Consider the following 24735-nt stretch of genomic DNA (forward strand, 5'->3'; position numbering starts at 1 on the left):
AACTAGCAAAAGTAGTGAGATTGTGCCGCACTTGTGTGCGGAACATCTGGAGTGACGTAAGAATCGATCTGTGTCGGACTGAGTCCGGCGGATCGAAGTTTACGTCACAAAATTCTACTTTTGCCGGTCTCTAGCCTTTGATAACTAAGGCGAATCAGCCTCGCCACAAATACGCTGCGGAATTCCAGCGTATTTGAGGTTGACGGCTTGATAACTACCCCCCCATATATTTACTGTAAATATTTGGTATTGCAATGTTCTGCACATAGCATAATATGTTCTAAGTATTTCTAAATAGATATTTCTTTATATATCTTTATATATCTATACCTATATATAATGTATATACAGTATCTCACAAAAATGAGGAAACCCCTCACATTTTTGTAAATATTTTATTACATATTTTCATTATAACAGTGTAAATTTGCTGTCCCTTCAAAATAACTCAACACACAGCCATTAATGTCTAAACCATTGGCAACAAAAGTGAGTACACCCCTAAGTGGAAATGTCCAAAGTGGCCCAAAGTGTCAATATTTTGCGTGGCCACCATTATTTTCCAGCACTGCCTTAACCCTCTTGGGCATGAAATTCACCAGGACTTTGCAGGTTGCTACTGGAGTCCTTTTCCACTCCTCCATGACGACATCACAAAGCTGGTGGATGTTAGAGACCTTGTGCTCCTCAACCTTCTGTTTGAGGATGCTCAATAGGGTTTAGGTCTGGAGACATGCTTGGCCAGTCCATCACCTTTACCCTCAGCTTCTTTAGCAAGCCAGTGGTCATCTTGACTATAGGCAAGACACTCTTGTCTTTGTACTCCTCACCTGGTTGCCGCCACACACGCTTGACACCATCTAAACCAAATAAGTTTATCTTGGTCTCATCGGACCACAGGACATGGTTCCAGTAATCCATGTCCTTAGTCTGCTTGTCTTCAGCAAACTGTTTGCAGGCTTTCTTATGTATCATCTTAAGAAGATGTTTCCTTCTGGGATGACAGCCATGCAGACAAATTTGATGCAGTGTGCAGCGTATGGTCTGAGCACTGACATGCTGACCCCCCACTCCTTCAACCTCTGCAGCAATGCTGGCAGCACTCATACATCTATTTCCCAAAGACAACCTCTGGATATGATGCTGAGCATGTGCACTCAACCGCTGTATGGTCTTGCCCACCATGCTGCAGCTCAGTTTCAGCAATCTTCTATAGCCTAGGCCATATTTATGTAGAGCAACAATTCTTTTTTTCAGATCCTCAGAGAGTTCTTTGACATAAGGTGCCATTGAACTTCCAGTGACCAGTTTGAGAGAGTGTGAGAGTGATAATACCAAATTTAACACACATGCTCCTGATTCTTACCTTAGACCTTGTAACACTAACGAGTCACATGACACCAGGGAGGGAAAATGGCTAATTGGGCCCAATTTGGACATTTCCACTTAGGGGTGTACTCACTTTTGTTGTCAATGGTTTAGACATTAATGGCTGTGTCTTGAGTTATTTTGAGGGGACAGCAAATTTGCACTGTAATACAGCCTGTACACTCACTGCTTTACATTGTAGCAAAGTCATTTCTTCAGTGTTGTCACATGAAAAGATATAATAAAATATTCATAAAAATGTGAGGGGTGTGCTCACTTTTGTGAGATACTGTATCTATATATAGGTATAAATATATTTTGTACCGATTGTACTAGTCAAATTGAAAAACGGCCCAAATATGGGCTGAAACACACTTGTGTGCTTGTCTACTTGGTGCTGTCTCATACACATCCCCCAGATCAATGCCGAGGTTCCTGAATATAGGCCGGGAATACTTGGGGTATAATTTTGTTACAAATAAAGTATTACTTTTCAACACACTCAGTAGAAGAAGTCTCTATTTTCTCATTTCTCTCTTCCTTCTCTCTCATTCTTGTTTTCTTCATTTTTTTATAATTTAAGTGCCATATAGAGAGATAGCTGCGCCATATGGGGGTCACTTTGTATCACTTTAGTTTCCCCTAAATTGTATTCTTCTAATTTATTTACCCAGTGCCAGTTATTATTTTTTCTTTAAGTACCAAAAAAGCATCATAAATATATATGAAGAACATTGGAATGGGAAAGATTCATATTTTCATGTCGTTTTAGCGTTCGTGAGAATATGCGATCGTGTATGCACCCGACTAGGGTGTTAGTTTTTTTTAATTTATTTTTTTTTGCTCCATTGACTTCCATGGGTGAACAGATGAACGTGCACAGGATTTTCTAAGTTTGTGTTTCTGCATTGTCTGGATAGCGCGTGAGCGAAAGCAGATTACTTTCAACTCATAACACAAGCAAAACCTGATGTGCAAAAAAACCTTCTTGTAACAGTCATGCTTCAGCAGGAGTGTTAAATAGTCCTCCACTTATAATCTGGCCCTTGATATTACAATCTAAAAGTGTTCACTGGCCCTTTAATGATGTGTGAACCTGTGGAAAATATGTTTCTTTAGGTTTAATGGCATAGATATAACAGGATCCTAAAGCTAGCAATTAGGATGGATTTTGGCACTAAAACAGATATCTCAGAGACAGTATCGAGACACTTGTGCAGCCACCTCTCAGATGAAATGTTAACAATGTCAATACTACCTTTATTTTTAGATCAGTACTGAAATAGGCTCCTAAGGCAGCTATCTCTGGGGTATGATCAGGTAAATTATTCCTAGATCAGTACTACAGTTGTCGCTATGATAGGTTCCTTACACTAGTGCAGGCTTATCTAGAATGAAATCATGACTTTAATTCTGTCTTCTCTGTGTTGGATTCATGGCACTTGCAGAGACATTTCTCGGGCATAGATGTGAAACTAATACAACAGTCACATGATGTATGAACATAACATTATGCTCTATTTATGTGCTGTGTTATTTCTAGAGAGGATAGTGCTCTGATATTAGCACAGGCAAAACCGAGTTTAAGGATAGAATATTGATATTACAGCTTTTGCTGTGAGACACTAACACCAGAATAATGAGCTCTGTCATTGCAGGGTTGAGATCTAGACATTAGTACAGCCACCTGTTTGTTGAAACCAAGATACTATAATTACATGACTAAGGGCTAGATTACCAGTGGTGTGCTAAAGGTGCCGCAGGTCACTATTTATATATATATATATATATATATATATATATATACATATATACATATCTGTATCTTTAGATATATTTATATATATATTTATATATATATATATCTGTCTATATATCTATCTATCTATATATATATATATATATATATATATATATATATATATATATATATATATATTATATATATATATTTAAAAATAAAAAAACAAACATTTTCTTCAATGTGAAGAACATTGGAATGTAAAATATGCATAAATTCCTTTGGTTTAGCGCAATTGGTCTAATGCATGTCAGGTTAGCACAAGCTAAAAGTGTTACGGCTAGATTACGAGTTGTGCGTTAGGGTAAAAAAGCAGTGTTAAGAGGTCCTAACGCTGCTTTTTTACGCCGCATTTAAAAGTCAGTAGTTATGAGTTTTATGGTACAACGCCGTAACATAAAACTCATAACTAAAGTGCTAAAAAGTACACTAACACCCATAAACTACCTATTAACCCCTAAACAGAGGCCCTCCCGCATCGCAAACACTATAATAAAAATGTTAACCCCTAATATGCCGCTCCGTACACCACCGCCACCTACATACTATTTATTAACTCCTAATCTGCGGCCCCCAACATCACTGACACCTACATACTATTTATTAACCCCTAATCTGCCACCCCAACGTCGCCGCCACTATATTAAAGTTATTAACCCCAAACCTAAGTCTAACCCTAACACTTCCTAACTTAAATATAATTACAATAAATCTAAATAAATATTCCTATCATTAACTAAATTATTCCTATTTAAAACGAAATACTTACCTGTAAAATAAACCCTAAGATAGCTACAATATAACTAATAGTGATATTGTAGCTATCTTTGAGTTTATTTTTATTTTACAGGCAACTTTGTATTTATTTTAACTAGGTAGAATAGTTATTAAATAGTTATTAACTATTTAATAACTACTTAGCTAAAATAAATACAAAAGTACCTGTAAAATAAAACCTAAGGTACACTAACACCTAACACTACACTATAATTAAATAAATTAACTAAATTAAATACAATTACCTAAATTAAATTAAATTAGCTAAAGTACAACCCCCCCCCACTAAATTACAGAAAATAATAAACAAATTACAGATATTTAAACTAATTACACCTAATCTAATAGGCCTATTAAAATAAAAAAGCCCCCCAAAATAAAAAAAAAAACCCTAGCCTAAACTAAACTACCAATAGCCCTTAAATGGGCCTTTGGCGGGCATTGCCCCAAAGTATTCAGTTCTTTTACCTGTAAAAAAAAAATACAAACAACCCCCCCAACAGTAAAACCCAACAATGAAGGTACCTTTAAGTGACGTCATCCAAGATGGCGTCCCTTAGATTCCGATTGGCTGATAGAATTCTATCAGCCAATCGGAATTAAAGGGACAGTAAACCTTAAAAATAATGTTATATAATTCTGCACATAGTGCAGAATTATATAACATTATATAGCCAAACTTTGTAAAACCTAATGTACCCTTTTAATTTTTTTAAAAAACGGCTGTTTTACAGACCCGCTCTCTGTACTCTGCTGAGCGGCTCTGTTATATTCACACAGCGCATAGGGCCAGCTGTATAGTCACACAGCCTGGCCCGACTGCACCATAAGACTAAGTGCAGCTCGCTCCTGCTGTCAGCAGAGTACAGAGAGTGGGTCTGTAAAACAGCCGTTTTTTTAAAAAATTAAAAGGGTACATTAGGTTTTATAAAGTTTGGCTAACATAATGTTATAACATTATTTTTAAGGTTTACTGACACTTTAAGGTAGAAAAAATCCTATTGGCTGATGCAATCAGCCAATAGGATTGAAGTTCAATCCTATTGGTTGATCCAATCTTGGATGACGTCACTTAAAGGTGCCTTCATTCAGCTTTAGTCATCGGATGAAGAGGATGCTCTGCGTCGGATGTCTTGAAGATGGACCCGCTCTGCGCCAGATGGAAGAAGATAGAAAATGCCGTCTGGATGAAGACTTCTGCCCGTCTGGAGGACCACTTCGCCTAGCTTGGATGAAAACTTCTCCAGGCTTCGTTGAGGACTTCGGCCTGGCTTGGATGAAGACTTCTCCCGGGAAGTCAATGTTAATGGGGTTAGTGTTAGGTTTTTTTAAGGGTGTATTGGGTGGGTTTTATTTTTAGGTTAGGGACTTTGGGCTGCAATAGAGCTAAATGCCCTTTTATTATTATTATTATCGGCTATTTGTAGAGCGCCAACAGATTCTGCAGCGCTATAAACAAAGGGGAGTACAACAAAACAATTAAAGGGATCAAATGGGTAGAGGGCCCTGCGAAGAGTTGCACTGTTGTAATCCACTCTTAAGAAGGTGATCTACAAACAGCTGGACTCTTAGGCTTACATTCTAAGGGGGTTCAGGGGATAGCAATGGAGGAGTGGAACTGGTATAAAGTAAGGTTAGCATAGGTTGTATGCATCCTTGAACAGTAGAGTCTTTAGGGAGAGCTTGAAGCTTTCAAACTAGGGGAGAGTCTTGTGGGGCGAGGCAGAGAGTTCCACAAGATGGGAGCCAGTCTGGAGAAGTCCTGTAAACGGAGTGCAATGAGGTAACCAGAGAGGAGGAGAGTAGGAGATCATGAGCAGAGCGAAGGGTACGGGAGGGAGAGTATCTGGAGACAAGGTCTGAGATATAGGAGGAGCAGTGCAGTTGAGGGCTTTGTATGTCAGAGTGAGAATTTTGTGTTTTGTCCTAGAGGCAAGAGGAAGCCAGTGAACAGATTGGCAGAGAGGAGCAGCAGATAAAGAGCGACGTGTAAGGAAGATGAGTCTGGCAGAGACATTCATTATGGATTGTAAGGGAGCTAGGCGGCAGGTGGGGAGACCAGAGAGGACAGAGTTGCAGTAATCAAGGCATGAAAGAATGAGAGAGTGGATTAAAATCTTTTGTGTCTTGTGTAAGGAAGTGTCTAATTTTGGAGATGTTTTTAAGGTGGAAGCGGCAGGCTTTAGCCAAGGACTGAATGTGAGGAGTAAAGGAAAGATCTGAGTCAAATGTGACCCCGAGACATCGGGCATGCGGGGTAGTGGTAATGATGGAGTTGTCGACAGTTATAGAGATATTGAGGGTGGAGATTTTGGAAGAAGGGGGGAAAATGAGGAGCTCAGTTTTGGAGAGATTTAGCTTGAGGTAGTGGGAGGACATCCAGGAATAGATGTGAGAAAGACAGTTAGTGACATGGGTTAGCAAGGAAGGAGATAGATCTGGTGCAGAGAAGTAGATTTGGGTGTCATCGGCATACAAATGATATTGGAAACCGTGGGACTTTATTAGGGAGCCTAGTGATGACGTATAGATTTTCGAAGAGAAGGGGACAGAGGACAGAGCCTTGCGGTACTCCGACAGAAAGTGGTGACGGGGCAGAGGAGACCCCAGAGAAGGCTACACTGAAGGTACGGTTTGATAGGTAGGAAGAGAGCCACGAAAGGGCTGTATCACAGATGCCGAAGGATTGGAGGGTTTGGAGCAAAAGAGGGAGGTCGACAGTGTCAAAGGCTGCGGACAGATCAAGGAGGATAAGCAGAGAGAAGTTGCCTTTTGATTTTGCTGTAAGTAGGTCGTTGGTGACCTTAACAATAGCTGTCTCTGTGGAGTGATAGGGACGAAATCCAGATTGCAGTGGGTCAAGAAGGGAGTTTAACGTAAGGAAATGGGATAGGCGTGCATATATTAGTTTTTCGAGAAGCTTTGAAGCAAGAGGGAGAAGGGAAATAGGGCGGTAGTTGGATGGGGAGGTAGGATCAAGGGAAGGTTTTTTGAGGATAGGTGTGACCAGTGCATGTTTCATCGATGAGGGAAATGTACCAGTGCTGAGGGAGAGGTTGAAAATGTGTGTTAGTATAGGGGTAAGGGTAGCAGAGAGGGAGGGGAGTAGCTGTGAGGGGATAGGGTCAAGGGGACAGGTGGTGAGGTGAGAGAGCAGTATAAGTGCCGAAACTTCTTCCTCAGTAACAGGGGAGAATGAACTAAGTTTCAGGTTATCAGGGTTGTGGTTGAGTGAGAGCATTTGAGGGGGGGGGGGAGAGAATGGAATTATGTTGAGAGCTGATTTCATTTAAGGGCAATGCCCATCCAAATGCCCTTTTCAGGGCAATGGGGAGCTTAGTTTTTTTTAGATAGTATTTTATTTGGGGGGTTGGTTGTGTGGGTGGTGTGTTTTACTGTTGGGGGGTTGTTTGTATTTTTATACAGGTAAAAGAGCTGATTACTTTGGGGCAATGCCCCAAAAAATGTCCTTATAAGGGCTATTGGTAGTTTAGTTTAGGCAAGGGTTTTTTTTTATTTTGGGGGGGCTTTTTTATTTTAATAGGGCTATTGGATTAGGTGTAATTAGTTTAAATATCTGTAATTTGTTTATTATTTTCTGTAATTTAATGTTTGATTTTTTTGGTGCTTTAGCTAATTTAATTTAATTTAGGTAATTGTATTTAATTTAGTTAATTTATTTAATTATAGTGTAGTGTTAGGTGTTAGTGTAACTTAGGTTAGGTTTTATTTTACAGGTACTTTTGTATTTATTTTAGCTAGGTAGTAATTAAATAGTTAATAGTTATTTAATAACTATTCTACCTAGTTAAAATAAATGCAAACTTGCCTGTAAAATAAAAATAAACCCTAAAATAGCTACAATATAACTATTAGTTATATTGTAGCTATCTTAGGGTTTATTTTACAGGTAAGTATTTAGTTTTAAATAGGAATAATTTAGTTAATGATAGGAATATTTATTTAAATTTATTGTAATTATATTTAAGTTAGGGGGTGTTAGGGTTAGGGTTAGACTTAGGTTTAGGGGTTAATAACTTTAATATAGTGGTGGCGACATTGGGGGCAGCAGATTAGAGGTTAATAAATAGTATGTAGGTGTCGGCAACGTTGGGGACAGCAGATTTGGGGTTAATACATATAATGTAGGTGGTGGCGGTGTGTGGAGCGGCAGATTAGGGGTTAATAATTATAATGCAGGTGTCGGCGATGTCGGGGGTGGCAGATTAGGGTTAATAAGTGTAAGATTCGGGGTGTTTAGACTCAGGGTTCATGTTAGGGTGTTAGGTGTAAACATAAAATGTGTTTCCCCATAGAAATCAATGGGGCTGCGTTACTGAGTTTTACGCTGCTTTTTTGCAGGTGTTAGACTTTTTCTCAGCCAGCTCTCCCCGTTGATTCCTATGGGGAAATTGTGCACAAGCACGTACGAGCAGCTCACCGCTGACTTAAGCAGCAGCTCACCGCTGACTTAAGCAGTGCTGGTATTGGAGTGCGGTAATAAGCAAAATTTTGCTCAACGCTCACTTCTTGTCTTTTGACAACGGGTTTGTAAAAACCTGTAATACCAGCGCTGTAGGTAAGTGAGCGGTGAGGGAAAACTGCTTGTTAGCACCGCATAGCCTCTAACGCAAAACTCGTAATCTGGGCCTTAGTTTTTTTTTTTTTTTTTAACTGCATGTTCCATTGAAGTCTATGGGGAAAAGAAGTGAACATGGTCATGATATCCAAAGTCCTGAAGTTAGCGCATTGGGTTTCGCTCACTCACTAACTTTTTACTTTTAAGTTGTAATACACACTCTAACCCACCTACATTGTAATTTTACTTTGAGTGTAGTTAGAGCAATAATGAAAGAATCCAATGTCGCTCCACTTGTAATCTGGTCCTAAATATTTTAACAGAAATGCTAATGCTTGATGATATACAGTATGTGTTAAGTACAGACTAAAGATGTTACTACATTTATGTATTTTGATTCTGCCCTCCAGGGGCATATTCCTACATTTCTGACTACTTTCCTATCATCTCTTATTCTCCAGAGGACACCATGTTCGAGGCCGGAGTTAAAGTCCAGATTCATAGCCAGTCTGAGCCTCCCTTTATCCAGGAGCTTGGGTTTGGCGTGGCTCCTGGATTCCAGACTTTTGTGGCTACTCAGGAGCAGAGGGTAGGTAGATGTCATATTTTTATTTTAAAATGCTGTGAAATATTTCAATTAAATAACTTTAACATAATAAGCTTAGCTTAACTTGACTGGGTTAGATTGCTATTGAGTTACAGCCATTATCAAATCAGCCAATAATAATCAACACCACTGTCTGTTATGATTAATCTTTAAAATGTAATTGCAGCATTTCAATATATCTGTGCAGACCCTTCAACATGATTTCTCTCCTGGCTATTATATAGCTATAAAGCAGGTGTAAATTCAAAACGGGTTTAGATTAATAGTGCTGCGTCTATTTGACACTGGCATTAACGTCTTGAAGTTTGTTGTTCCATCCTGTTTTTTGTTCCTCCTTCTCCTATTTATGTTGTGAAGACCAGAATTCTCATCTTTACCTCCTAAGAACAGGCTGTTTAGTTTCTTCCAGACAAGGTTCCTTATTGCTTTAATGGTTTAATTAGATACTTTTAATAGAGATTGCCTTATGGGGTAAAGAGTGATTTAGAAAGGTGATAACCTGGATTGTTTCAAGAATCAAAGACAGACACTTAAGGCAATTAGGGAGTTGTTTAAAGTAGGTTTAGAATAGGTTAATTATGGTGAATGTTCCTGCTATGGTTGGGGTTAATCTGGTGATAGACAGTAAGGTTTAATTGCAGAGGTCTAGGGTTAGGATTAATTACTGGGAAGATAGGGTTTGATTCACTTGGAATGGCTATGTTTAAAATCCCCTGTTAAAAAGAAAATGAGCACTGTAATTATTGTTATTTTTTCATATATTTTTGTTAATAAATACTTTTACTGCTCAAAATGTCAAGTACAAATCTGATATAATAATTTAGCTTTACATAAAAAGTTAATGGTTAGCCAAAAACGTAATACTATTATTATATGGAATTTGAGCTACAACATTGATGGGAGAACTCTTCTGTTAGACTAACAGGGGTTTGTAGGCAAATGGTGGAGGACAGGGAAAGTAAGAGAATGGTCCTCAATGGGATAACATATATTTTTTCTTTATGTACTTACAGGGTGCATCCAGGAGTTAACAAAATATATTTTGCGATGAATTGTGCATTATTATAAAGTCTAGAAATATGCATGATTTTTATTTAATCCCTCATCTAGGGCTTGATTATCTACTCCAGCACTGCAAGATCCCTAGTGAAATTCTTAAAAGGCAGATTTTGCTATATTTCTTCAAGGGGCATTCCCTGAATTTCTGGATGTGGATAGACAAACCCAGTACTATATAGCATTGCATGACATGACAGTTCTGCTGCATTTATACTTTGTGCTTTGTGTTTTATAATGATTTACACTTCATATTAAGTTTTATGCTTTCACAGTTTCTGTGTAAATAACAAATTAGGATCATAATTTGTACATTTATGTGTATTCCATTGCTCTTTGTTTTTCTTCTATTTGAAATAAAACTGAAAAACTGACAGCTTCAATTTCTCATAGAGCTTTATTACTTTCTATGGAAACACACAGGCTTTATTACTTTCTATGGGCCTGATAAGCAAAGATTCTCTAAGTTGGGAAGATGCAATCAGCCAATAGAATTGAGCTTGCATTCTATTGGCTGATTGGAACAGCCAATAGAATGCAAGCTCAATCCTATTGGCTGATTGGATGACGTCATTTAAAGGAACCTTCATTCGTCGGGACTCGTTGGAAGAAGAGGATGCACCTCGTCGGCTCGCTTCAAGATGCACCCGCTCCACTCCGGTTGGATGAAGATCCCGCCTGTAATTTAGTATAGGGTAGAGAATTTTATTAATTTTGGGGGCTTTTTTATTTTATTAGGGGGATTAGATTAGGTGTAATTAGTTTAAAAAAAATTAATTATTTTTTTATTTTCTGTAATTTAGTGGGAGGTTTTTGTACTTTAGTTTATTTAATTTAATAGTAATTAATTGTAGTTAGTTTAGGTAATTAATTTAATGATAGTGTAGTGTTAGGTGTAATTGTAATTTAGATTAGGATTTATTTTACAGGTAAATTTGTACTTATTTTAACTAGGTAGTTATTAAATAGTTAATAACTATTGAATAACTATTCTACCTAGTTAAAATAAATACAAAGTTGCCTGTAAAATAAAAATAAACCCTAAGATAGATACAAATGTAATTATTAGCTATATTGTAGCTATCTTATGGTTTATTTTACAGGTAAGTATTTAGTTTTAAATAGGATTAATTTATTTAATTGTCTTAATTTTATTTTGTTTTATTAAAATTATATTTAAGTTAGGGGGGGTGTTAGACTTAGGTTTATACTTAGGTTTAGGGGTTAATAAATTTAATATAGTAGCGGCGATGATGGGGGCAGCAGATTAGGGGTTAATAAATGTAGGTAGGTTGCGGCGACATTTGAGGTTTAGTATGTAGGTGTCGGCGATGTTGGGGGCAGCAGATTAGGGGTTCATAGGGATAATGTAGGTGGCGGTGGTGTCCAGAGCGGCAGATTAGGGGTTAATAATATAATGCAGGTGTTGGCGATGTCGGGGGTGGCAGATTAGGGGTTAATAAGTGGAAGATTAGGGGTGTTTAGACTCGGGGTTTATGTTAGGGTGTTATGTGTAGACATAAATTTTATTTCCCCATAGGAATCAATGGAGCTGCGTTAGAAGCTGAACGCTGCTTTTTTGCAGGTGTTAGGTTTTTTTCAGCTGAATCCGCCCCATTGTTTCCTATGGGGAATTCGTGCATGAGCACGTTTTACCTGCTCACCGCTACCGTAAGCAACGCTGGTATTGAGGTGAGATGTGGAGCAAAATTTTGCTCTACGCTCACCTTTTTGCGGATAACGCCGGGTTGTAAAAAAACTGTAATACCAGCGTTGTCTTAAGTGAGCGGTGAAAAAAAATGCTGGTTAGCAGCACACCCCTGTTACCGCAAAACTCGTAATCTCAGTGAAAAATATTAAAAAAGACCACAAGTCAAATAACATGCCAGGAGTCAAAACCGGAGCTGAGTCAGGAACCAAAGCTAGTAGTCAGACGGGCCGGAATCAGGAACTAGGAGAACAGCAAAGTCAGGAACAAGCCAGGGATCAGGAACCAGAAGAGACGTCCGACTAGCAAGGTAATGCACAGGAACTGGAACACAGGAACTCACAAACAGGTCTGAGACAATGCAAGGGCAAAGCATACTGAACAGATGCCCTTTAAATAATAAGTGACAACATCACATTTCTGAGACTGCAACCTGTCTCACATGGATGATGTACAACAGTCTGGCCATAAGAGTGCGTGCAGAAAATGAACAGCATCACACACTCTGGACATGATTCAGCAAGAAAAGGTGAGAAAAATGAATGCCAGCAGCACATGGCAAACAAAGCAGGGGAAAAAAACCCTGACAATATTACTTTTCTTTCAGTTAAATAAGTGTATTGTGTGTACTGTGAATTTTCTAACAAACTTTACATGGTCAGCTGGCAAGAAAAATCAGTGAAACCAGTTTGTTTAAAATGCTTACAGCATTTCACAAGTCTTTTGAGAAGCTTCAAACTTACCCCAGGAACTCCCCTGTTCAGCAAGGGAATACCCCTGTCCCTCCCACATTCTGAAGATGTGTTTTATTTTGCAGTATAGAAAATACAAAGTGCAATGTAAGTTGGAAAAGATAGACCTAAATATACAAAGTATGATCTTAATTTGTTAAAGTAACACAGAAACTTTAAAAACAAATTCAGAATTTGTATAATCACTGCTGGATATAAATGTATTAAAATATAAAATAGAAAGTGCAAAGCTTAAATGTAATAATGCTGAATCTGAAGTGTAAAATAATATAAAATACAAAGCACAAGTGTAAGTGTAACAAAACTCTCATATCATGCAGTGCTGTATTGCACTGGGCTTGTCTCTCCTTCACATACAGAAATGAGAAAGATCTCACAGTGCTGTAGAGTTATAGTTTTCTTTGAGCATTCAGTGAGTTCAGCCCCTGTGAAGTATGCACTACAATTTCTCTCCAAACAGGACAATGTGTAATCATTAGGCCCTTAGGACCATAACCATTATCAAAACGTGGTAGAACATTTTTTTCAGAGACAAAATTTTGAATGAAAACGACATAAAAGTTACAGAGCTGTACTGTAAACTTGTCTTATAAATTTGTGCTATGTATAAGCAATTCCAGTTTAAAAGCCCATAAACAGTATGCAGTTATAAGTAAAACAAATTATTTAGAAATAGCAACTAAAGAAACGAAACAATATAGCAGTAACCCAGAGGCAAAGTGCCAATAAATTTGTTTTCAGTGGCAGTTTGGGCACTTGTGTCATAGCCCAGTGTTTCTCAACTCCAGTCCTCAAGTACCTGTAACAAGCCAGATTTGCATTATATCTGAATTATCTGGGCACAGCTGAAAGGTGAGAGCAGGTTAGTAACGATGGATACTGGTCAGCTGATTGTTTCACCTGTGCTTTAGTTAAGATATCAGGAAAATCTGGCTTGTTAGGGGTCTCTGAGGACTGGAGTTGTGAAACACTCTCATAGTCTGACCATTGCTGCCATAGATGATTGGCAGGTCTGTTCTTAAATGAGAAGCATTTCTATTCTTGGTTAAAGGGGGCAAGGGTATATGGGACAACTGCCATTTGTATCTAAGGAGAAATAGGTGCATGTGATCTGGGGTGAAGATTTAGCTAAATCTCAGGAAGCTGGAAGATCTAACCAGATGTCCTTATAAGTATTATTATCCCAGCCCACACCTGTCTAATGATTCTTGTCACCTACATCAGCCTGCTCCCTTACACACAAATGCAGCAACAGCCTCAAGTCTCGCAGCCCAAAACTGTATGATACATTATTGTGGCTGATAAAATCTGGCAGTTTCTAAGATATGTCAGTGCTATTCAACAGCCAACTGTCATCCGCCGCACATAGAGAATCTAATTTATGGGATACATTGTGATAGGTTGTGTTAAACTATAAATATTGTCTTAACCCTTTGTCTTATTGCATGCATTATGATATATTGCAGTAAACAATGTAAAATACAAATACTAACACACACAGAGTCAGTTTTTATAGTTGCAAGAAGACAAATTGTTCTTCAGCTCAGCCAGAAATAGCAGCTTGTAGGTCCAACATACTGCTGTCATAGAGACTCACTAATTGGTAAATCAGCTCAGAAACTACAATCTATTTAGAGGGGATTGGCTCATCAGGACTTGAAGGAGATTGTGTGAGGATGAAGTGCATCTTATATAAGAATGCAGAACTGTGATGCCCAGAGAAATGCAGGTCTGGCCAGTGGGGACAGGATGGGCTGATAGAAGAGAGGTAATCACATAAGTCCTGTAATGGGTAGATGCTAGTGCAACCAACCTATATGTTTCACTAGTCAGTTTACATTGATTGGGTCTAGTTTGACAGAAATACCTTATCTGGGATAAAATAGGTAGTGAGCTAATGGCAAATGGATTTAATCAGACTTCACATGTACATTTTATATAAGGGCATGGACAGCAGATGTGTATTAACTATAGCTATGGTCTGAAAGGTACAGATTGAATGAAATGCATTACCCATCTGTGTGTTTGCAAATATAATATAAAGGGTGCACAAAAGTCTAATTTAACAGACAAACATTGCAGGACCTGATCTGATTTGGCTGTGTGCAGGTTTGATCCTTTTGTATAGAGGGAATTTGATGATCTAAGGGATATGTCTGGTCTTATTTCTAAGTACAGGTAGCCCTGAGTTTACGCCGGGGTTAGGTTCCAGAAGGAATGGTTGTAAATCGAAACTGTTGTAAATTGAAACCCAGTTTATAATGTAAGTCAATGGGAAGTAAGGGAGATAGGTTCCAGGCCCCTCTCAAAATTGTCATAAGTAAGACCTAATACATTATTTTAAAAGCTTTAGAATTAAGACTTTAAATGCTAGACAGCATTATAAACCTAATAAAATAATCACACAACACAGAATATATAATTAAACTAAGTTAAATGAACAAAAACATTTGCTAAACAGCATTATAAACCTAATAAAGTAATCACAAAACATAGACTTCACTTGCATTTTTCTGCAAACAGTTCTTTCTATGCATTCCAATCTGGACTGAGTTATAGACAGGAAGATCTTGTTCCTTTGGAATCTGCTTGATAGCTCAGGTCTGGTTACACTGATTAATTTCAGCTTGCTTGGCTTTGCTGCAACACAAGCAGACAGATCCACCTACTGGCTATTTTAATAAATGCACTGCTTCTCAATGCTTTTCAATAGCAGTCACATGACTGGAAAAAAAGGTTGTTATTCTGAAACGGTGTAAATTGAACCGTTGTAAAACGAGGGCCACCTGTATTATCCCATGAATGCATTGAACTCTGATCACATTTAACAATAAATCATTTAATGCTAAAAATAGCTTAAAATCATTTCTAAACTAGACAAGCTGTGAATATTAATTGACTTAAGCTACTACTAATACAACACTGTACTTTATACTTCAGAGACCGAATGTGCAAGATTAAGGAATTTTAAAGAGGGGAAGTATTGACCAAACAAACCATTTTAATTGAAACTGCAAACTAATTACAGCTCATGAATCCATTAAAATATATATTATTGGTAAAAGAAGCATACGCTTCCATAAGAAAGAAGGTAGAATATATTCATCTCCCATAGCCATCATGGTTAAATAGCTTTTTATGATCCTGTGAGTCAACACACAGGGAATGATAAATTAAAACAGCTTTGCTTTATAAATATTAAAACATTAATGTATTCACAGACAAGCCTCAGCGAAACTCTGTACTGAAAGTCTAATATGTTTCAGTCTTTGTAACCAAATTCGTATGCAGAAAATCAGTATTCCATTAAAAGATCAAAAACACTACTAATTACTTAAAGGGCCATGATACCAAATGTTGATGCACATGAAAGTGATGCAGTATAGATGTAAAAAGCTGACTAGACAATATCACCTGGACATCTCTATGTAAAAAGGAAGATATTTACCTTAATATTTCCTAAGTATTCATACCCTACTGTAAAAGAGACTTTAAACAGCCAGTCAGGATGCTTGTCCTAGTAGTGTGCACGTGTCAATATTTTCCTATTCAGTTTAAGTAAGTACTTTCAAATCTCATAAGATCACTGCAAAGGCAAAGCATTACCTCAGTACTGCTGATGCGGATTGGCTATTTTTTTTTTAACTTGCAACTGGACAGCAGCTGAAGTATAACTGTTTACACAGCACTTACTCTGTTGAGCTGAAGACATTTTGAGGTAAAATGTCTTCCTTTTTTACATAGAAATGTTCAGGTGATATTTTCTTGTCAGCTTTTTACAGTTATGAGTATTATATCCCTTTAATAACAATTTCATGATAGACAAGTACTGCTATATTATACCACTCTTTAGCAATAGTAAACATAGACCAACACTATTATGTTTTAATAATAAATAGACATAAGCTGCAAATGAACATCCAATTAAATAACTAATTCTTATGAACTGCAAATTATACATGGGAAATAAATAATTCAGTAAAGCTGAATACATGAATATCTGTAGACACAAAAACCTCAAAATGAAGTTCCAAAAATAAAAGTAATCATTTAATTTTAATCAATTAAAATTTTCAGGAATACAAATTTCTTCTGTACTCAGCCACTGATTGACAGGGCCGTCTTTAATATTGACTGGACCCTGGGCAAACATTTTCTTGTGCCCCCCCCCCCGACCATGCAATTTTGCCCTCTACCCCAACATCCCAAAAAACAACTAAATACATTTTTTGTAATATTTTTTTTTTAAATGATTAGCCCAGCAGTGGATCAAATTGCAATATGTGAACCTGGACCTAAGCAGTACTAATAAGTAAATGAATATATAAATTCCTCCACTGTGAATTAATTTAAAATATTTACTAATTAATTACTTTATTAATTAATTAAATGTTGGTTTTTAATTTATTTATATTTTTTTTAAGTACAAAAATATTTAATTCAATGCATTGCATAGTAAAAATCAGTGTCAGACCTAATGTCTACAGGGCCCCAGTGCAAAAATTTCTTTCTTTCATGTAATTAGCAAGAGTCCATGAGCTAGTGACGTATGGGACGTATGGAATATACATTCCTACCAGGAGGGGCAAAGTTTCCCAAACCTCAAAATGCCTATAAATACACCCCTCACCACACCCACAATTCAGTTTTACAAACTTTGCCTCCGATGGAGGTGGTGAAGTAAGTTTGTGCTAGATTCTACGTTGATATGCGCTCCGCAGCAAGTTGGAGCCCGGTTTTCCTCTCAGCGTGCAGTGAATGTCAGAGGGATGTGAGGAGAGTATTGCCTATTTGAATGCAGTGATCTCCTTCTACGGGGTCTATTTCATAGGTTCTCTGTTATCGGTCGTAGAGATTCATCTCTTACCTCCCTTTTCAGATCGACGATATACTCTTATATATACCATTACCTCTGCTGATTCTCGTTTCAGTACTGGTTTGGCTATCTGCTATATGTAGATGAGTGTCCTGGGGTAAGTAAGTCTTATTTTCTGTGACACTCCTAGCTATGGTTGGGCACTTTGTTTATAAAGTTCTAAATATATGTATTCAAACATTTATTTGCCTTGACTCAGAATGTTCAACTTTCCTTATTTTCAGACAGTCAGTTTCATATTTGGAATAATGCATTTTAATTTAACATTTTTCTTACCTTTAAATTTGACTTTTTCCCTGTGGGCTGTTAGGCTCGCGGGGGCTGAAAATGCTTCATTTTATTGCGTCATTCTTGGCGCGGACTTTTTTGGCGCAAAAATTCTATTTCCGTTTCCGGCGTCATACGTGTCGCCGGAAGTTGCGTCATTTTTTGACGTTATTTTGCGCCAAAAATGTCGGCGTTCCGGACGTGGGGTCATTTTTGGCGCCCGAAAGCATTTAGGCGCCAAATAATGTGGGCGTCTTATTTGGCGCGAAAAAATATGGGCGTCACTTTTGTCTCCACATTATTTAAGTCTCATTTTTTATTGCTTCTGGTTGCTAGAAGCTTGTTCTTTGGCATTTTTTCCCATTCCTGAAACTGTCATTTAAGGAATTTGATCAATTTTGCTTTATATATATGTTGTTTTTTCTCTTACATATTGCAAGATGTCTCACGTTGCATCTGAGTCAGAAGATACTACAGGAAAATCGCTGTCAAGTGCTGAATCTACCAAAGCTAAGTGTATCTGCTGTAAACTTTTGGTAGCTATTCCTCCAGCTGTTGTTTGTATTGATTGTCATGACAAACTTGTTAAAGCAGATAATATTTCCTTTAGTAAAGTACCATTGCCTGTTGCAGTTCCTTCAACATCTAAGGTGCAGAATGTTCCTGATAATATAAGAGATTTTGTTTCTGAATCCATAAAGAAGGCTATGTCTGTTATTTCTCCTTCTAGTAAACGTAAAAAATCTTTTAAAACTTCTCTCCCTACAGATGAATTTTTAAATGAACATCATCATTCTGATTCTGATGATTCCTCTGGTTCAGAGGATTCTGTCTCAGAGGTTGATGCTGATAAATCTTCATATTTATTTAAAATGGAATTTATTCGTTCTTTACTTAAAGAAGTACTAATTGCTTTTGAAATAGAGGATTCTGGTCCTCTTGATACTAATTCTAAACGTTTAGATAAGGTATTTAAAGCTCCTGTGGTTATTCCAGAAGTTTTTCCTGTTCCTAATGCTATTTCTGCAGTAATTTCCAAAGAATGGGATAATTTGGGTAATTCATTTACTCCTTCTAAACGTTTTAAGCAATTATATCCTGTGCCGTCTGACAGATTAGAATTTTGGGACAAGATCCCTAAAGTTGATGGGGCTATTTCTACCCTTGCTAAACGTACTACTATTCCTACGTCAGATGGTACTTCGTTTAAGGATCCTCTAGATAGGAAAATTGAATCCTTTCTAAGAAAAGCTTATCTGTGTTCAGGTAATCTTCTTAGACCTGCTATATCTTTGGCTGATGTTGCTGCAGCTTCAACTTTTTGGTTGGAAACTTTAGCGCAACAAGTAACACATCGTGATTCTCATGATATTATTCTTCTTCAGCATGCTAATAATTTTATCTGTGATGCCATTTTTGATATTATCAGAGTTGATGTCAGGTTTATGTCTCTAGCTATTTTAGCTAGAAGAGCTTTATGGCTTAAAACTTGGAATGCTGATATGGCTTCTAAATCAACTTTACTTTCCATTTCTTTCCAGGGTAACAAATTATTTGGTTCTCAGTTGGATTCCATTATTTCAACTGTTACTGGTGGGAAAGGAACTTTTTTACCACAGGATAAAAAATCTAAAGGTAAAAACAGGGCTAATAATCGTTTTCGTTCCTTTCGTTTCAACAAAGAACAAAAGCCTGATCCTTCATCCTCAGGAGCAGTTTCAGTTTGGAGACCATCTCCAGTCTGGAATAAATCCAAGCCAGCTAGAAAGGCAAAGCCTGCTTCTAAGTCCACATGAAGGTGCGGCCCTCATTCCAGCTCAGCTGGTAGGGGGCAGGTTACGTTTTTTCAAGGAAATTTGGATCAATTCTGTTCACAATCTTTGGATTCAGAGCATTGTTTCAGAAGGGTACAGAATTGGTTTCAAGTTGAGACCTCCTGCAAAGAGATTTTTTCTTTCCCGTGTCCCAGTAAATCCAGTAAAAGCTCAAGCATTTCTGAAATGTGTTTCAGATCTAGAGTTGACTGGAGTAATTATGCCAGTTCCAGTTCCGGAACAGGGGATGGGGTTTTATTCAAATCTCTTCATTGTACCAAAGAAGGAGAATTCTTTCAGACCAGTTCTGGATCTAAAAATATTGAATCGTTATGTAAGGATACCAACCTTCAAGATGGTAATTGTAAGGACTATCTTACCTTTTGTTCAGCAAGGGAATTATATGTCCACAATAGATTTACAGGATGCATATCTGCATATTCCGATTCATCCAGATCATTATCAGTTCCTGAGATTCTCGTTTCTGGACAAGCATTACCAATTTGTGGCTCTGCCGTTTGGCCTAGCTACAGCTCCAAGAATTTTTACAAAGGTTCTCGGTGCCCTGCTGTCTGTAATCAGAGAACAGGGTATTGTGGTATTTCCTTATTTGGACGATATCTTGGTACTTGCTCAGTCTTTACATTTAGCAGAATCTCATACGAATCGACTTGTGTTGTTTCTTCAAGATCATGGTTGGAGGATCAATTTACCAAAAAGTTCTTTGATTCCTCAGACAAGGGTAACCTTTCTGGGTTTCCAGATGGATTCAGTGTCCATGACTCTGTCTTTAACAGACAAGAGACGTCTAAAGTTGATTACAGCTTGTCGAAACCTTCAGTCTCAATCATTCCCTTCGGTAGCCTTATGCATGGAAATTCTAGGTCTTATGACTGCTGCATCGGACGCGATCCCCTTTGCTCGTTTTCACATGCGACCTCTTCAGCTCTGTATGCTGAAGCAATGGTGCAAGGATTACACGAAGATATCTCAATTAATATCTTTAAAAACGATTGTTTGACACTCTCTAACATGGTGGACAGATCACCATCGTTTAATTCAGGGGGCTTCTTTTGTGCTTCCGACCTGGACTGTAATTTCAACAGATGCAAGTCTCACAGGTTGGGGAGCTGTGTGGGGATCTCTGACGGCACAAGGAGTTTGGGAATCTCAGGAGGTGAGATTACCGATCAATATTTTGGAACTCCGTGCAATTTTCAGAGCTCTTCAGTTTTGGCCTCTTCTGAAGAGAGAATCGTTCATTTGTTTTCAGACAGACAATGTCACAACTGTGGCATACATCAATCATCAAGGAGGGACTCACAGTCCTCTGGCTATGAAAGAAGTATCTCAAATTTTGGTTTGGGCGGAATCCAGCTCCTGTCTAATCTCTGCGGTTCATATCCCAGGTGTAGACAATTGGGAAGCGGATTATCTCAGTCGCCAAACGTTGCATCCGGGCGAATGGTCTCTTCACCCAGAGGTATTTCTTCAGATTGTTCAAATGTGGGAATTTCCAGAAATAGATCTGATGGCGTCCCATCTAAACAAGAAACTTCCCAGGTATCTGTCCAGATCCCGGGATCCTCAGGCGGAGGCAGTGGATGCATTATCACTTCCTTGGAAGTATCATCCTGCCTATATCTTTCCGCCTCTAGTTCTTCTTCCAAGAGTAATCTCCAAGATTCTGAAGGAATGCTCGTTTGTTCTGCTGGTAGCTCCGGCATGGCCTCACAGGTTTTGGTATGCGGATCTTGTCCGGATGGCCTCTTGCCAACCGTGGACTCTTCCGTTAAGACCAGACCTTCTGTCACAAGGTCCTTTTTTCCATCAGGATCTGAAATCCTTAAATTTAAAGGTATGGAGATTGAACGCTTGATTCTTGGTCAAAGAGGTTTCTCTGACTCTGTGATTAATACTATGTTACAGGCTCGTAAATCTGTATCTCGAGAGATATATTATAGAGTCTGGAAGACTTATATTTCTTGGTGTCTTTCTCAACATTTTTCCTGGCATTCTTTTAGAATACCGAGAATTTTACAGTTTCTTCAGGATGGTTTAGATAAGGGTTTGTCCGCAAGTTCTTTGAAAGGACAAATCTCTGCTCTTTCTGTTCTTTTTCACAGAAAGATTGCTATTCTTCCTGATATTCATTGTTTTGTACAAGCTTTGGTTCGTATAAAACCTGTCATTAAGTCAATTTCTCCTCCTTGGAGTTTGAATTTGGTTCTGGGAGCTCTTCAAGCTCCTCCGTTTGAACCTATGCATTCATTGGACATTAAATTACTTTCTTGGAAAGTTTTGTTCCTTTTGGCCATCTCTTCTGCCAGAAGAGTTTCTGAATTATCTGCTCTTTCTTGTGAGTCTCCTTTTCTGATTTTTCATCAGGATAAGGCGGTGTTGCGAACTTCTTTTGAATTTTTACCTAAAGTTGTGAATTCCAACAACATTAGTAGAGAAATTGTGGTTCCTTCATTATGTCCTAATCCTAAGAATTCTAAGGAGAAATCGTTGCATTCTTTGGATGTTGTTAGAGCTTTGAAATATTATGTTGAAGCTACGAAATCTTTTCGTAAGACTTCTAGTCTATTTGTTATCTTTTCCGGTTCTAGAAAAGGCCAGAAAGCTTCTGCCATTTCTTTGGCATCTTGGTTGAAATCTTTAATTCATCTTGCCTATGTTGAGTCGGGTAAAACTCCGCCTCAGAGAATTACAGCTCATTCTACTAGGTCAGTTTCTACTTCCTGGGCGTTTAGGAATGAAGCTTCGGTTGACCAGATCTGCAAAGCAGCAACTTGGTCCTCTTTGCATACTTTTACTAAATTCTACCATTTTGATGTATTTTCTTCTTCTGAAGCAGTTTTTGGTAGAAAAGTACTTCAGGCAGCGGTTTCAGTTTGAATCTTCTGCTTATGTTTTTCGTTAAACTTTATTTTGGGTGTGGATTATTTTCAGCAGGAATTGGCTGTCTTTATTTTATCCCTCCCTCTCTAGTGACTCTTGTGTGGAAAGATCCACATCTTGGGTAGTCATTATCCCATACGTCACTAGCTCATGGACTCTTGCTAATTACATGAAAGAAAACATAATTTATGTAAGAACTTACCTGATAAATTCATTTCTTTCATATTAGCAAGAGTCCATGAGGCCCGCCCTTTTTTTGTGGTGGTTATGATTTTGTATAAAGCACAATTATTCCAATTCCTTATTTTATATGCTTTCGCACTTTTTTATCACCCCACTTCTTGGTTATTCGTTAAACTGAATTGTGGGTGTGGTGAGGGGTGTATTTATAGGCATTTTGAGGTTTGGGAAACTTTGCCCCTCCTGGTAGGAATGTATATTCCATACGTCCCATACGTCACTAGCTCATGGACTCTTGTTAATATGAAAGAAATGAATTTATCAGGTAAGTTCTTACATAAATTATGTTTTTGGGCCCCCTAAAAGCATCTCACCAGTTTTGGGATATTCACTACATAATTATTGTTTAGACAGCCACTGTACAGCAAAATTACCACTTTCATGAATACCAAGGGAATGCCTAACATAACAAACTCCCCTAACCCATATACACACACACTCTCCAGAGTATACACATATTCATGTACACACACACACTCTCCAGAATATACACATACACATGTACACACAAACACACACTCTCCAGAGCATACACATGTATGCACAAACACACACTCTCCAGAGCATACACATGTACACACAAACACACACTAGAGAGCACACACAAATTTATGTACACACTCTATTTAATCCAATTTTAAAAATACAATGTATGTGTGCCTCAAGACGGAAGAGAGCAGTGCCTACAGCTGCACAGATGCTCAAATCCTCACGTGCCTGCCGCTTCAGCTTTCTGCTGCATGCTCCTTCAGTCAGCCCTACACTGAACAATCCCCACCACCAGAGCAGTTACCTGGTAACAGTGGTTACCCCAGCAGGACCTTTTCTTATGCAGTGGAAATGGCTGGATGCCGATGGATGGGCTTAGCATTCAGTGCTGCACAGTGCACATCTAAAACAGCACATGGCGCTAGCTTGGCATGTCACATGACACCGGCACGGTCTGGCACAGTTTCTCACAAATAAATATAAGCAGAGAACTTTTGACTCTGACAGTATTAGGATTGACATCAGCAGTCTGGCATGAGTAAAAATAAATAAAAAAAAATATATTTTAGGACTCTTGGGTCCCACAACAAAGACTGAGCCCTAAGCAGCTGCCCCTTTTGCCCTGTGTTAAAGACGGCCCTGCTGATTGATTCTCATCCACCTACTCCTGCCATTTTGTAGTACTGATTGTTCTCTTTTAATAATTCGAAGATACCACACAAGGCTACCCAACATTTGCTCCTTTACAATAATGTCCATGGAGTAGTTTGTTTTTGTTGTTCCATAGATGATACAGGGAGTACAGAGCATACCCTTTAACTCCAGGAAATGTTAGCAAGAGTGAATGTGCCTAAAATATTGTTAACATTGCTATGGTGCTGTTGTCAAGTTCCAACCCTATTTTCTCTCGAATTAGTGTCACATCGACGTCTCCTACTCTACTCCTGCCTCTTTGTTTTGTTTGTTTTAAGGTTATACAAAAACATTTTTAAAAAAGATTTTATTAAAGCAGTACAAAGAATTTAAAGTGAAAACAATTTCTAATAAATCACATTGAAATAGCTGACGCATATTGAGTTGCAAGAAACCATTCACACTTCTGCCAAAATAATTCAGTCTCTGTTCATAACGAGCCTACAGAGCTGCCATGAAAAGTAATGAGACTTATGTTCAGCGTCATGAAGGAGATTTCTTTAGTCCAACAGATGAATTTTAAAAGATTTAAGTCAAACACAATCAGCGTGTATTCATAAAACTAATATAATAATAATAAAAAAAAAACTATTTGAAAATAAACTGTGCACATAAAGTCCTTGTGTAAATAAAGATAAAGAAACCTTAAAATGCCTCTGATATAAGTAAGAAACCTCCAAAGATTCTTAAAGGGACATGAAACCCAACATTTTAGAAAATAGAAGCAAATTAGACAGTTTTTTTTTAAATTATGTTCTCTATCTGAATCATGAAAGAAAACATTTGGGTTTTATGTCCCTTTAA

The 24735-nt window shown here is 37.9% G+C and overlaps 1 protein-coding gene across 1 annotated transcript in view; it reads left to right on the top strand.

The window, feature by feature from the left end:
* Window positions 1-24735, top strand: part of ASIC2 (acid sensing ion channel subunit 2) — a 796537-nt gene that overhangs the window by 467813 nt on the left and 303989 nt on the right. Inside the window, exon 3 of the mRNA XM_053699697.1 lies at window positions 8987-9114. Within this exon, the coding sequence (XP_053555672.1) occupies window positions 8987-9114 (128 nt within the window). The remainder of the gene's footprint in view (window positions 1-8986; window positions 9115-24735) is intronic.

The sequence above is a fragment of the Bombina bombina genome, chromosome 1 (genome assembly GCF_027579735.1).
Source record: "Bombina bombina isolate aBomBom1 chromosome 1, aBomBom1.pri, whole genome shotgun sequence".
NCBI classification, from domain to species: domain Eukaryota; kingdom Metazoa; phylum Chordata; class Amphibia; order Anura; family Bombinatoridae; genus Bombina; species Bombina bombina.